The sequence below is a fragment of the Python bivittatus genome, unplaced genomic scaffold, assembly GCF_059951505.1.
Source record: "Python bivittatus isolate LINGU-HERP-01145 unplaced genomic scaffold, Pbiv_v1 ctg000070_np1212, whole genome shotgun sequence".
Taxonomy (NCBI): Eukaryota; Metazoa; Chordata; class Lepidosauria; order Squamata; family Pythonidae; genus Python; species Python bivittatus.
Window position 1 is genome coordinate 21,454,053 of NW_028277034.1, and position 16,072 is coordinate 21,470,124.

General features: G+C 34.9%; 2 protein-coding genes across 7 annotated transcripts in view; one reads left to right on the plus strand and one right to left on the minus strand.

Annotated features, from left to right (window-relative positions):
- LRBA (LPS responsive beige-like anchor protein) overlaps nucleotides 1-1,992 on the plus strand; it is a 427,822-nt gene extending 425,830 nt beyond the window's left edge. For all 3 annotated transcript variants that reach the window (XM_088132764.1, XM_088132766.1, XM_088132765.1), the window contains exons 56-57: nucleotides 208-359; nucleotides 854-1,992. In XM_088132764.1, coding sequence (XP_087988890.1) covers nucleotides 208-359; nucleotides 854-944 — 243 coding nt within the window. In that variant the 3' untranslated portion in view covers nucleotides 945-1,992. The remainder of the gene's footprint in view (nucleotides 1-207; nucleotides 360-853) is intronic.
- Nucleotides 1,993-2,292: 300 nt separating this feature from the next.
- Nucleotides 2,293-16,072, minus strand: part of DCLK2 (doublecortin like kinase 2) — an 88,637-nt gene continuing 74,857 nt past the window's right edge. For 2 of the 4 annotated variants that reach the window (XR_003084393.2, XR_003084394.2), the window contains 4 exons: nucleotides 15,641-15,721; nucleotides 14,528-14,644; nucleotides 13,803-13,882; nucleotides 2,293-6,185 (listed from right to left, as the gene is read on the minus strand). Coding sequence is in view for 2 of the 4 variants with exons in the window: in XM_007425406.4 (XP_007425468.2) it covers nucleotides 6,108-6,185; nucleotides 14,528-14,644; nucleotides 15,641-15,721 (276 nt within the window). In the remaining 2 variants the exon portion in view is untranslated. The remainder of the gene's footprint in view (nucleotides 6,186-13,802; nucleotides 13,883-14,527; nucleotides 14,645-15,640; nucleotides 15,722-16,072) is intronic. The other 2 variants (XM_007425406.4, XM_007425407.4) reach the window with 1 other exon arrangement.

Here is a 16,072-nt window from a genome sequence, read left to right on the forward strand (position 1 = left end):
AGATAGCCATAGTTCTCACTGTATTGACGTTTTACATTCAAAAATAATGGATAAAATACGTGTTTTATCCAACCTCTTTTTTATAGATCCCACCTCTGTAACAAAATAACTTGGTCTTATGAAATGCTAATTAAGGAATGCTAATTAAGGAATAGAAAACTAATGTGAACATTCTTTCATTATTAAAAGTCACTCTCCCTGTTCTAGGCAATTCAGCTGAGCCGTGATGGACAGTATCTCCTTACAGGAGGAGACAATGGAGTTGTTATGGTGTGGCAAGTGTGTGACCTCAAGCAGCTTTTTGCCTATCCCGGTTGTGATGCTGGAATCCGATCCATGACTCTTTCATATGACCAAAGGTGAGAGTGAGTTGGGTGTTGATTGCATCACTTCATACAGGATTTTTTCAAGTACAGAGCAGTTAGCAGCTACAGCTCAATAATTAAAAACAATGTGTTTTATAGTAATTCCCGCCAGGTGGCTTTTTTCAAGGTGAACAATTCCTACTTCAAAATAAGCAAAATTGTGGCTGAAGGATTCTATGCTTTATCAATCTAACTTCTAGACTGGGTTTGCTAGGTGTCATTGAACATTTCTGACCACACTAGTTTGGGATGACACATTTAAACCAGTCCCAAACCAGGGTTTCTCTTTTTGCAATGAAAAAATGGATAACGGATATAGCTGATGGAATGGAAAGAAATACCTAGGTCTTAAAATTATTGTTTGTTATGAGTTATCAAACACAACTTTATCTGTGATTTAATTTAATGTTGATAAAGCTATGTGTAGTTAAATGCTACTTCAGCATAAAGATTCTGTGGTCTTTTTTCTGTGTATTTTTCTTTCACAGGTGTATAATGACAGGCATGGCTTCTGGCAGCATAGTGGTTTTCTACAATGATTTCAACAGATGGCATCATGAATACCAAACCAGATACTGAAATTGGAATTAATCTGATGTGGCCATGCAGCTCTTCTCATACGGAGACTTGAAACATACACATCTCTCTTTAGTATCTTGCCAGAGTCTAGGTTCTTATAAATAGTTAATATAACATCTGAATGTAACTTAAATTTGCTGGAAGATGCTATTTTTTGAAGTTAATTGCTATTTTTGTAGACTTTGCCTGACTTTTTTGAGGTGGGGAAAAAGCAGAAAATGATTGCTGGGGTTCTGTAGCTTATAAAGAAAATCTATATTTTTAGTCATAGTAAATCTATTTTGATCATTCTCTTGGGGGGAAACTGGAATAGGATGGCTACAATTCTTGTATTAGCTATAATGAAACATGTTTCTCATGTAAATCTTTATAATATTATGGAATATTTGATTTTAACAATGGAAATTGTTATAACAAAGAAAGTTGGTTATAATACCAGCAATCAGTTATAATACTGGCATTTTAAACTGTGCTTATCCCTCCTCTCTCCTTTTGTCTTGTACTTTTACAGTGATAGCAGAACTTGAAGCACTGAATTTTCTGAAAATCAAGAATATTTAAATTATGATTTATGTAATTTTGTTTTCACATCTGTGTAATGATCAAGCATGATTCTAAGTCTAGATTATTAGTTTGGGAAACTTTTTATTAGTTATTTTGTTGTGCAGTTAGAGAGAAATAATCATAAGCAGAATGTATACATCAAGTGTATTCTATCCTTTCATCAGGCCCACTGTTCCTCAAAAGTAAGATCTATTTTGAGGATTTTAGAAGTTTTCTTCTATACTTTTTGAAATCATGTATGGATCCAGAAAATGCTTGTTTGCCTAAAACACATTTGGCCTGGAGATCTGCAACTCTTCTTGCAGCACCTAAAAAGGAAAAAGCTATTGTTTCTGTTACAGCAAAGCTAGTGAGAACTGTATAGCACAAGCCTTACATTGATCCTAAAATTAAGACACACTCCCATCAAATCTTATTCAATCATGCTGACAATCTCTCTTCCAGCTCTTAGGAAACTAAATAAAATTTATTATGAACAATGTTATTTTGGTGTTGCATAAATTCTACTTTATATAGGATTGCTGTGCAGAATTCTGTGATCATATTTGTGAAAACAATGGTATTGCTTTGTAGTATGTACTGCAAAAATTATTACTTGATATGTTGTGATTTAAGATTTCAAATTTACATTTCTCTGTCTCTGTTGGTATATAATTTCTTCAACGGATTATTGAAGCAGTTCACGTGTTTTTTCCTAACATTCAAACAGTCCTTCTTTATATAAGCATCAGAAAAGGGAAAATTCAGTTTGAAATAAGATATTAAATAAAAAAGACATTTGTATTTTAATGTTTCATTTATTACAACAGGAACACAGCTTGCTGATAAGAAACAATGGAGAACTCTGAAAACAAAATTATTGTAAATCTTGTCTCTTAAATAGGATTTTTTGGTTATAGTTACTGCTACATATACCAAACATTTTCAGAGAACACAGCAAATGTGAAATGTGTATTTATTGCTACACTTCTGTTAGCATAGTCCTAACACCATCTACAAATTTAGCCCATCTGTATGTAATGGATGATGGTGGTGGCCTTGAATTTTGCAATGATAGTTATACTCTCCCTTCCCCACCCAAACAAAAGCTTTATTAAATGTACTCAGATAATAGTTAGACCAAACCAGAAGTCTGGCTCTGCTCATATTATTGAGTGAAATGATACTTTAAAAAAACCTGAGCACTTTCATCCAATATAGGATGTATTAAAATAATATTATAATATTTTTTTAAAAGCACTCTTTACCACTGATATAGGAGATGTCTAAAAGATAATCACCAAAATCAGGAAGAAAAATTAATCCTTGCTCCTAAAATCCTCCCTCCTTTTGATTTTAAATTTAAATTAAAACATTTTAACTTTTGTAGCACACTTCCAACTTAATTTACATTGTTGTTCATTGCTTTTGCGCTGCGTGTGAACCCAAAGCACTGTTTAGACAGGAAAGGAAGATGACTTAAACTCCTATTCTTCTATGAATCTTGCCAAAAGTCCAGTCAACTGTCTAGCTGCAGCTGCTAGAGAAAGACTTTCCTAAATGGTGAGAGATGGTGGCATGCTGTATGTGCTTCATGGAGGGCTTGACATGGTATGTCTGTTCTTTGTTCTTCCTTGTGCTTCGTACAGACACGGTTCTGCTTTGCTTTGTTTGTTTGTTTCTTAAGGGGATGTGCTTTTTGATCTGAGGTGGGAGAGTTTTATTGGACATTTCCTTGTGCCAATCTTTTTGATGCCAAAATATGTTAACACAGAGAAAGCCTACAAACCCAGGAACTTTATTTCATTTTAGTTATATCAGTAAAGAATAGGTAAGGTATGAACTTCTGGATGATTTTTTACCAGAAACATTCCATCACCTTTAGCATATGGTCACACTGCCAGTCAGCTGAAGAAAGTTTTTTTAAAAAAATATTTTTATATAAAGCAATTAGAACGTCAACGTTTATAGTCCTAGTATAATGGGGAAAGGGATAGAAAATATGTAACTGTTTGAACATTGGGTTCAAAGAATACTGGATATGGTCCATCAACTTTTAAACAATTGAAACACCTAAGACTGAAAAAAAGAAACTAAATTTGTCACTAAATGCTGTTGTACATTGAGTATGATACTAAAATAAAATAAAATAAAATAAAATAAAATAAAATAAAGCCAGAAATCATAGGCATTAAATTATGCTAATTTAGTACCATTCTTTCTGCCTAGGTTACATTGTATACAGTTGACTAACACTGATTAATCTCAGAGCTATTCAAAACTAAGCTACTGAAGCACAGGCACAATATATTCCTGATTTTGTTTATGTTGACTGAAAACTGAGTACTTAAGTCTGAAGTTTCAGGTTTGCAGCCTGCATTGATTAGACTGAAAAGTGAAGTTGAATTTGACAAAGTAGTACACATGGTTAGGGGACATTGCCACAATCCAACACTGAAATTGTTTCCCACTTCTCACAGTTTGAACTCAATAATGTTTAGTAATACTGATTTCATAGGGACTATTTAAATCAAGAATGTAAAAGAGGTAGTTCTTTTTCCTTTACTTTTTTCTTTACTGTAGAATAGGAACAGGAACCAGTATTAGTAAGTATAAACAATACTGAGCTCAACTGATGAATAGTCTAACTGGGTAAAAACTATCAGAAGTGAGGAGGAGGGAAGGAGGGGGATAACATGAAAATTTCAAAAACATCATTTGAGAAAGCAAGTTAGAATCTATTACTTCTTCTGAAAAAATAATTTCTCTTAAAATGTATTTAAATATTTGAAAATGAAATGTTCGAAAAATATATTGGTCAGATTGTCTTTTACTCAAGTAACCTTTGTGTAGCTTTGCATAATCTTTATAGAAAATTCTAGAAGAATATGCATAATATTTATAGAAGCAAACAGAAAGCCTGAAATACTGCATACAATTATGAGGGACAGGAATTTCCAGATTTTTTTTTTTAATTATGCTCAACAACTGTTCTGATACTAGACTTGGTTAATAGGCTATTCCCTGGCACTTTTGCTGACCAACTTTAATACCAACAGGGAAGGGGATTAATATCTCTAATTGACACTAAAAGTGGCCACAGGGAAATTAAGACTATGCAAAGTATGCTATAATAGCTAAAATAAATAAAATCTCTTAGCAGTCATTGTGATTTAAACGCATAAGGAAATATTATTAAGGTGAAGACAATCGAAGTGTAAAACAAAATAGTTAATGTCTGGAAATAGCTGTCTGGATGTCAGGACAATTGTATACATCGACTCAGTAGAAATTCTTCTCTTGTAATGATACATGCCTGAAGCATATCAGAAAAATCAGTCTGGTCCTATGAAATAAAAGTATGTTGTCAAATTTGAGAACATAATGTGCACCCAGAACTGAAGGAAATCAAGGTAACTACATATTTTGGACTGGTTTTATAAATTCTCAAAATAAATTACTACTTACTCTTTTGAAGAAAAATGTTTATTGCAGATCTTAGTTCTAATGTAAAGAGCTAATAGAAAATGATTTAGAATTGTTAAAAAGAAAAAAGGAAACAAGCAGAGAACATACAATAATGGAACAAGCATTAATATATAACTGCATCTACCCTTCACTGCACATTTTATCATTATAGTTCCCCAAACATTTGATGTCTTTCTGAAAGAGTGGGCTAATTAAAAAAAAATGCTGAAAGCCTTCTGTGTGGGCAACTAGTAGTTCATTTATTACACTAGCTTGCTTTTTTTTAGATAATGCACCATGCAGCAAGCTTTCTATTCCGGAAAAAAAAAAACCTGTGGTCATTAATGACAGGGAAAGAGAAACAGGAGACAACCTGTGCAGAGAAATCTTCACTGATTGCAATTTTCAAAATACAGTCATTCATAAATGGGGTTGGTTGCAAAATGATTGTCAATGACTAAGTTATTCTGTGTTAAATTCCACAAGGTTTAAATTTATGTTCCCTATATATGTGGTCGACAGCAACTTGATGGCACATAATCAATCAAAACGTTTAATGTCAAAACTAAGTGCACCAACCATTCACATCATTACTCAAACCTCCACAACTTGACTTTCAATATTGTACAAATTGCCACTGGGACTAATCTTGCTACCCTCCAGGATCATTCTAGAACTGCATTTTAGAATTAATCAAAGGAATGAGTTTTGCTACTTTTTTGTCTAGTATTTTTTTTTTAGAAAATCTAGACTTTGCTGGGTGAGGCTTCTTAACAGTTATTCCTATTTAAAGTTTGTACATCCAGGTATGGTAAGATAAATTCATTTGTATGTTTGAAATTATGTTGAACACAAATCCATTTAAAAAGGTAAGAATCCCCAAATGTAATAGGCAGAATACTAAAATCTACTGTATATACAACCTGCATCCCTTTCAGACATATGTGAAAAAAATACAGTACTGTAGCAAGGGTAGGAGAACAGGAGCTGACCTAGCTGTGGATTTCATTAGAACTTATCTTAAATTACTCCTGCAGGATCATGACATGTTGATTCAAAGTATGTAGAGAGTCTGAGTAGCTGAGAGGCAGCAAGAGAAGACAACTTGTGATCAGTTGTAGGAGACTGATGAGCACGATTTATTTTGGTGGTTTACTTCACATCAGCTTGACCAGGGTTCTGACAGCGCTTGTTGCAAAATATCTGATTTTCTTTATCTAGAGCCGTGTTCTAAAATATAATTGTTTAGAAAAAGGTAAATCACATCACTAACTACTACTGGAGGTACATATAATAGTATTTCAAAACAATGACACATGCACAGTCTGAAGAAAAGGAAAAGTAACTTCTAAGGTCTTTTTCAAAGGTGGGAGGTTGTGGATTGTTTTGTAAGTGGTTTCTCACATGCATTGTATTAGTAAGGAGAACTGCATGAAAAATATTCTAATATAATTAATCAATAAAATTAATTTTAATGGATTGCTTTAAACTTCCAATTTGCAAATACAATGAAGAAAAAGTATACTTGCATGGTAAGTAATAAATACACGAATGAATAAATGAATGGGGATAAAACAGATGTCGTAAGAACTCAGTTCTTGCCCTATCTGGAGAGCCACTGTGGAGTTGTCTGAAGCTTTGTAAAGTTCAAACAAAGCACCCCCTTGAAGCTGTTTCACAAAGCAATATAGTCCCTTGCTTCTAGGAAGTGAAGTGAGCATACTGATTTACCTCACTGCGCTTCAGAATACCTTTTGGCCTTCTTTCACATCTGGGAGGCCTGTTGGAGAAGGCTAAGAGTATAGGTAGTATAAACTTATGCCAAACTTACGACCTCACTCCCACTGCAGTCATTAAGTGAATCACCCGTGGTCATTAAGCAAGATGTCATGTGACCACAACTTGCAATTTTACTGCCAGCTTATTTGACTGCTTGTTGTAAGCCAGTTGTGAAGCACACAAATGGAGATCATGTGACTGCAGGACACTGCAACAGTCATAAGTGCGAAGACAGTTATTTTTTTCAACACTGTCATAACTTCGAATGGATGCTAAACAGGGCAGTCATTAAGTGAGGACTACTTGTAGTCTTTTCTCACAGCACTAGCTGATGGTTGTCCAGGCTAGGTATCTCTGGCATGCAAAATTAATTAAACTTTAAAATTAATCCCCTGAAATTAATGGTGCCTATGTACAATATTTGCATACAGAATAGACGAATGCATTGTCTCCATCAGTTCCTGAAATCACAGTGAATAAAATTGTGCCTATGATACATCAATACACTGAATATACTTCCTAGGATATTTTCTAGATAGATAGTATGAACTGAATAATGTTTGGAGTGAAACAACTCTGCTTGGCTTGTCAGATTGCCCAAAATATGTGAAAATTGAAAATGTTCCCCTTAATATTAGCTGGGATAGTTGCACAGGTATAACAAAGATATGACCCTTCTCTGTCTTAATAAAAACTGTTATGTGAAACCCTCAATAGATGGTTTCAAGATGGGCAGGAATGATTAATATTGATAGGCTTATTTGGTAATAACTATGGCATATGGCACAGAGCCAGTATTATGTAGTGGCTAAAGGCACTGGGCTAAAAAGTGGGAGAATTTGCATTCTTGTCCTCCCTTATGCAAGAAGCCAGCTGGGTCACTTTGGGTCAGTCTCTTTCTGTTAGTCCTAGAAAGAAGGCAATGACAAATCACCTCCCAAAAATGTGGCTAAGAAAACTAGATGGACTTGGCCAGGTGTCAAGATGGACTTGAAGACACACACACAAGCAAGGCATTTGAAACACTGTGACTTAATATGTAAGACTATTAAATGGAAAATTTACCCATGAAATGGATAAATGAAAAAAGGTATGTTGTGCATATGTGAAACTAAGAGAAAAAGATGTGATTGTTCTGAATGAATATGGTCTGGTTTTGTGGAATGGAAATGAAGCATGCAGGAAAGTACAGTGTAGATTTAATTATGAATTAAAAATCTAAAATACATCAGAAGTATGAATTGGTATAATCTAGATTGTTGTAGAAATGTATGAAAGTCGGAATCCATCATTTGGGGATTGCTGTATATTACATTCCAGTGAATGGTAATAATGCAAGAACTAAGAATGAGTTTTGAAAAAAAATGTACAATATTCTCAGTGAATGAAATCCAGGAAGTTTTTTTTTAAAATAAATAATCAAACCCTCTTAGGTGGCATGAATGTATGGTGGGCATGAAATAAGAATATAGAAAAATGTGAGTTGGCTATTTGGATACCCAAGAATGAGAATGGAGACTGGTGAGTATCTGCTTATTAAATGGTCTGTTTGTTTCAAATACATGATTCAACTGTATGTCTATCCATGTGTGCATGAATATAAATTTAAAAGCATGATTGATTCGATTGTTTATGATGAAAGACTGAGAATCAACGAAAGACACACAAAAGATGAGAAATTCTGGATGTGGAACAGACCATTATTTGCTACTTTCAAGAGCACAAGATACGTTAATTTCCCAACAGAATGAATGGACAATTGACATGAGGATATGGATATTGCTTTCAACAGAGCAACAAGAATTATGTTAGTGACTGCCACTGAAATGTATAGATTAAGCCAAATGGGAAACATGAAAAAGGTTACTTGATAGAATGATGACGTGCAAAAGGATGCAAACAGCTGAGAAGCAAATGCATCTAAGAGAACTGCTGGAAAAAAATGACAATTTCATTGTCACATAATGATGATTACGTCTCATATAATGTATATTTACAGAGAAAGAAGAATGTTGTTAAATAGAAGTATAATAACAGATAAAATGCAGACCAATTTGAATGGAAAGAAAAAAATGTTTTGAAAATGGGGGAAAGGGATTAAACAGGCTTTTATGAAGGCCTTCAGAAGCCTTCATAAAATAATGAAATGATTTGGAATGAAACTAAAGTGAATGAATTCTAGAAGTTGTATTCTAAAGATTTGTTTTGGAAATACACTGATATGTCCAAAAGATAAATTGAAATGAATACCAATATTACTGTCCAAGAAAAGGAAGTCATACTTACTATATAAATGAATAAAAATGGTAAGGTTGCAGGTCTGGACAGTGTAACTGGAGAAATATTAAAATATTGATGCTATCTGTTTAGGAGAAGGCTGTATGAATCTTCCAGATGGCTGGAAGAATGTTGTTAGTGTTTTCCTATACAAAGGGAAAGTAACAGAATACTGATGATGATGATCACTGATGTTACCTAGTTGGATAATGAAATGTCTGCAAGCAAACAACTGAGCTCAGAGACAACCAAGGACTCTATGGTAACAAGAGTGAATGGAAAATATACAAGGTATTTAGCTCAGTGTGCTTGGAAACTTATTTGGCAGAATTCTGATTGAAGGTGTGAGATGTGACAATGACCAAAATTTGGGGACTGCAATGCTATCTGCCAGACACAGGATGTGTAGACCAGGTTTATTGTTCTTCAGTGGGTCACTATAAAAGTATGGATGTGTGATGGAATGGACTTATGAAGGCCAGGCTCAGGAAGATAAGCGTGTTCTTAGCCCCCAGAAGGAGCATGGGAAGTTCAAGAAGATGAGGCTGGCACCTCCCTAAGGAATTCATGGTGTTGTGGCTGGCTGGCTTGGGAACTAGGGTTCAGTCTGGGGAGATTTTCTGTCTGGAGTTTGTAGCTAATAAACGCAACAGAACTGTATTTGCATTGTCTCTTGGAGTTCTTTGGGCTGAACCTGACAGGATGTGAGAAAGAAAGCACATTGTATAATGGTTGATTTCAGGAAAGTGTACAATAAAGTGAATAGGCTTGAATTATGGAATGTTTTAAGCAAATACAGTTGAAGTTTGGTTGCTGAATGTGGTATGTGATAGAACAAAGCATGGATAAGAATAAATGGAACACTTACTGAATGGTTCAATATTATAGCAGGTAATAAGAAAAGAGAGAACCAGTTTTGTGAAGTGATTAAGGTAGTGGCCTAGAGACTATGAGTTCTGGTCCCGCCTTAGGCACAAAGCCAGTTGGGTGACCTTGGGCCAGTCACTCTCTCTCAGCCCTAGGAAGAAGGCAAGGGCAAATCACTTTCAAAACCTTTACAACAAAACTGCAGGGACTTGACCAGGCAGTTTCAGGACTCAACATGGACTCAAGGCAAAAGAAGGGGAGGAGGATGAGGAGGAGGGGAGGGGAGGGGAGGGGAGGGGAAAGGATAGGATGTGTGATGTTCCTTTGGCTGTTCAACTTGTTTATAGACAAATTATTAAGGAACTGTGATGGTAATATTGAGATATGTTGGCTATAAATGTTAATGTGCATGCACTTTTTATGAAGATGATCCCATGTTGTTGGCTAAGAGCCTGAATGGTTTACTGAGATTGTTACATAAGCCAGAATAATGCAACATGGAATATGGAGCTGAAAATCAATATACCAAAGGCCAATGTAATTGTATTTGACAGAAAAAAAAATGGAGCAAACAATTGTAAGGTATAAATGAATAGTGAAAATCTAAAACAGATGAATTTGTGTACTTTGATAGAATGTTTATTGAAGATGAGAAAATGGAGAAAGGTTGAATGTGCAAGTGATTATCAGATAACAGGAAGCATTCAGTATGTAAGTAATGAATGTTTCTTGGAAGAAACAAAAATCAATATATAGAAAAATATGTATCTGCCCACTTTATTATGTGGAAGTGATTCTCCTATCAAAAACATAAGACGAATGTAGTGAGAATGGGTTGAATAAAAATGTGTGTGTTGTAAAACAAGAAGAGATTGGTCAAGAATGAATGGCTGTGGAATAAATTAGATTGGATCCAAAACTGAGAGGCCAATAGGAAGCAGTAAGAGGCAGGATGGGTGGTCCTACAGCAGTAGGGACTGAAGATCAAATAACAAAACAATATATGAAAGAAGAGTGAAAGGGAGACCAAGGGAGTTGCAGTTGGAGGGAGTGATATAATCTCTTATCCCAGAAAGAGAGAGCAGAGAATTTGCAAGAACAAAAGGGACTGGATGTGGATCGGATGGAAGCAAGGCTGTTTGCAAGGACAGAAACGTGCAAAGAGACACAGCAAATGGTGTCAGTGTGAAGTATGTAAATCTAGGTGCATTCATCTTATCAGGTCTTTAATTTCTTTTGCTTATTTCTTACTCCTTTGCATTATGGTGCTTACTCTGAAAGGGAGTAACATATTGGGCATCTATGTATTTAAAGTACCCATCATAGGACCTTTATTAAATAATATTGCTTGTTTGTGTTATTAACCTGATTTTTGTTTCTCATTTGTGTCAGTTTACGTGATTTTTTTTAAAAGTAAAAATCTAAGAATGAAATTTAATTAGTTTTATAATTAGAGACCTAAACACCTAATATGAATTTATTTGCTTAACATTAAGTTTAGCATCTACAACTTACTTAAGCTAGCATGTGGCAACAAACAGAACTAAGATTTTACAAAAAAACTAACTGAAATAGAAATTTTGCTTTATAATGATTCTCTAGTAATTATATCTTTCACAGCACATGTTAAGATTTTGGGCCTTAGCTCAGTGAGAGAAAATAGCATTTGGCTGGTCATAACTACACATTTAGAATAAATTTTTTTCCTGGTACACTTTTTGTATGAGCAGGTTCAGAATCATGATGTGGAAAAATTTTAAAAATTCAACCATCCAGCTATGCAATGCAACACCCACAATGTTCTCACTGATCTCCAGATTTAAAAAAAATATAAAGTCAAATATCTTGTGAGCTAAATCCTAAATAACATCTAAAAATAAAAGTGTTACTCTTTTCTTTTTTAAAATTGGCACCTATGACACTGTGCAAAATAGTGATTGTGGCCACTGTTTGAGAAGATCGTGGACCAATGGTGTAAAGATTCCATAAATTGTTTTGACCATATATAGCTGACCTTGTGGTCAGTTGCTGACTGCTTTAGAAATATGACTACAGAAATGCAAATCCATGAGAATATGATGATAACCCCAACAAAGGTTGAGAATCACAAATCAGCCAAGGAAATGCTCTCAAAAAATTTCAGAACTAAACCTGCCCTATTTTGCAAAAGAAGGAGGAGGAGGAGGGAAGAAAGAAAGAAAGAAAAAAATAGAAAGGGGAAAAGCCCATGGGTTGTTTTTTGTTTTTTGTTTGCTTTTCAAAAGAATCTGTAAAAATAGAAAACATCATGTAATATTGAAATGGTTGAATGGTGCAAATATATCAATGCAATGAAAACTTGTTGGATGATTATACTGCATCACTTGAAGAAGCTTTCGGGTCCAAGACTGTTACAAGGTTACTTTTCCTTTTCTTTCAAACCCCAAATAATTTTTTTTAATTGTGGCAAAGAAGCATTGTAATTAGTACATACCATTGCCTTGGACCTATTCAGAGGGAAGCAGCGCAGGCATTGGGAAAAGGAGCAAAAGAAGAAAGCAACGGACAGACACTAGACTTACTGGAAGCAGAACCAATCACATTGCAACATTTACAAATGTAAATAAATCATTTTGATATTCAAAAAGCAGCACTGAAACCTTCCTTACATGACCTTCCTAAGAATCAAAAGAAGAAATTGCAAGCCATTTCTAAACATGTGTTTTTTCCTCTTCTATTAAATGAGAACTGTTTTTGAGCACAACATTTCACTGAACTGAAATGAAAATGAGTGTTATTCAAGACATTTGTGTGAATGGGCTCAGAAGCAGCTGATATTCACTTGATAAATTGGAGGTAACTTGTTTATATTATACTGTATGTGCTATGATCTTAACCTAAATAAATTCCATTTTAAAATTTCCCTGTTGTTGATAAAACAAACAGAGTTCCTTTGGATATATTCCTTGGGTTTTACTATGCCCTATTGTTTTTATACAAGCATCCAGAAATTACAGTTCTTAGCAGAAGATAGCTAAAATACCATGATAGGTATTCAGAATCTGGCGGCGTTTTTGTACAGAAGTCTGAAAGCCTAAAAAATGACATGTGACACCCATGTACTCTCCCACCTCCTCTGATGATATGGTGGACAATGACAAGTGTATTTCACCCAAATATCCTTCATATGAGAAATGAAGGTAGCAAATTGGCTTACCTGTACCTAGCAATATAAAGCAACCTGCAACTATATCCAACTTGGAAGAACAGGCAACAGGTCGGCTTTGAACAACTGTAGCACTTGTTAGAAGGTTCTTGATAAAATTACTCTGGTTTTGTACTTCTCAAAACATTTTTTTTAAAAATGGCTGTATTTCAGGGTTCAGCAAGAGTGGACTGGGGGCCATGTACAGCCTACCAGCATTTATTTTATGACCACTACAGCTGAGGGCAAAAATTTATGTTTGCTTTTTTGTTAAGTAGATCTTTAAGGCATTCATTTACTCTGTAACATTACAGAAAATACTTCCTAAAATGGGTTCTACCCCCATCCACTTTGAGTTAAGCCTCGAGTGACTCTCAAGCTGAGAGACACTGTGCTCCTTTCTACAATTAAAACTATTCACATTATTCTAAGTCCTAAATGAATCAAAAGTTACTTTGTCACAGAAGTTATATAGTATAATTTAGTTGTTGGGATAATAGCCTTTACCAGCAGGAGAAAAGATAAGGAAGGATAAATGGAAGTTAAAATTACAAGTGTGTAAGATGTGCTTCATTGCCTAGAAGGCTAGAAAATTTTGAAAAAACAAGAACTTTATATCAAAAAGAAGCCAGAAGCTGAATTATATTTATGACTAGAAACAAGCTTAAAGAATGTGCAAATTTGCAAGAAGCTGTGAGTTAGCATTTTAAAATCATTTTATTTAATAATGGATTTTATACCAGGTTGTGCTTCAGGATTATCCAAAGTCTCAAAAATACAAAATATTGAGCTCTGAAGTCTCTCAGACTGTCAAGTCAAACTGTCAAATGAAATGCAAGCAACACAATCAGCCTGAATTATTTTTCTTTGCTTCTCAAACTAGTCTACTTCATCCTAAAACAAAACATTACTTTTAAAGCTGGTACATGTTAGAAAAAAATAAACAAGAAGTGATCAAAAATAAAAAATTCTTTCTCCACCCCCCAGAACCTGGTTTTCTTCAGCCTAAATTTGCTCAGTATGTCTAGCAGTCCTCGAAATACCTATTGGTGCTGCATTTTAATGATTCAGTGGAAATAAAAACTGACTGCTAACATAAATAGCATCTTTAAGAACTTCATTGCCAATAGGCTATATTTCATGAAATAAAATTATTTCCAGTGCAAATGTAAGAATTAAAAGGACAGATGATTAGGCTGAATTATGGCAAATCATGTGCTTTGGGTAGCACTGTTTACTTTGGTTTAATTACACAATTTTAAAACAGAAAATCTCAAAGAGAACAGTTTTGTCAAATGTTTAAATTTTCTTAAAAATGCATCCTTTGCACACAGAGACATTGACACAGCCAGAAAATATGCACCATTATTTTATAATGAAATAACTTTATAGTTACATCTCTTCAGGAAAGAGTTGGAAATATCCAATTAGTAAATTAATTGGTAGAAATGATGCACTTGCTTACCATGATAATAGAAACTCCTGCATTTGGGTTATTCTGTTTGGGAAGTGTGTTGTTAAAGTGCTGCTTTAATTTACCTGTTACTTCAGCTTGCATATTATTTTCTTGAGAGGCATCATCCTTTGTAAAGAAGGGAAGAACACCGTTATTGAAGCACTGGAACAATATGGGAAATTAGCCTAGACACACTCAGATGAACATCCATGATAAATGAATAGGCCTTCAGCATCCCCTAAGAAAGAGACCCATTTTGGAGAAGTTTCCTCTTTTCACCTAGCAAGTCATTTTCAGGACTAACTCTACTGATCACCTAGTGAGTTCCTGCCTGACAGGTTTCTTTTGAGTTGAAGGCTTATATCTGCCATTAAAATTCTTTGATACTTTCAGAAGCAATTACCTTCTTCAGTTATTTAAAGAAGTTCCACCAACAAGCCACACCTCTTCTATAATCAGCAAATGCACTGAATGCAAAGGGGGAGAGGGGGTGTTGAACCATTAAAAAAAATAGCCAGAACAGTAAGTACACTCCATTCCAATGCTTCATCATTAAGCAAAATGGTCACTAAGCAAACACATGACCAAGAGGGAGAGAAAGACACCACAGAGTTCACTGGTTGCTGCTCTCATTCAGATAAAGTTCTCTCATACAGTGTCCTGTGCCTGACCCATTTTCTCCCTTTTTTGCCCCCTCAGAGAACACAGAGATTGCCTAAACAAGGGATGTCTTCCTGAGCTGCATTTTTCTGCAGCACAACACATCCCTAAAAAGTGCTAACAGCAAGTTAACAAGCTCAGCTCTGTGATCTTAATTAGTTGATTAGAATCCTCTGGCAGGCTCTCACTGCTGCCTGAAATTGACCAGATCTTAATCAGTTTCACACTGAAGAATTTTGTTGTCAGGTGCATCAAATTTGGTTGTAAAAGCACCTATTGGTCAGAAAATAAATTTTTATTACCATTTATTACCCTTATATTTGCAAATGGTGGCTAGCTAAGCTAGTTGCTAAACAAGGAGTGGCTGTATGTTGCTTTAGAGGCGTAACCTAAACCATTTCACATCAGGTGACCTTTTAAAATTTTATTTAAATGTGTAATATAATAAAGTATTTTACTCACTGATACCCAAGGATGGTTTAATATCTGAGCAGCTGTATATCGTTCTTCCACATTTACTTGTAGCATCAGACTTATTAATTCCTGAGAAACAACAAGAAGTTGAAGAAAAGATTCAGCATGATGCACTTTGTATTAAACAAAGGAGTAGCAAAACCCCAGAACTGAACAAGCAGCCGAGGACTTGGGCCAATACAACAGAACACAAAGGGAGAAGCATGAGGTTAGGATAGGAACTCAGAGTTTTGCAGGGAGACACAACACCAAGACAACTATATGGTGCCACTCAAAATCTCAGATGTTTCCACACCAATGCACAGAGTATGAGAAATAAAGAAAAACTAGAGATGCTAAGTCAGGACCACAAATAGAATCTGACAGGCATCACTGGTACACTGCAAGATTATAACCTGTTCAAAAAGGGGAAAATTTAGA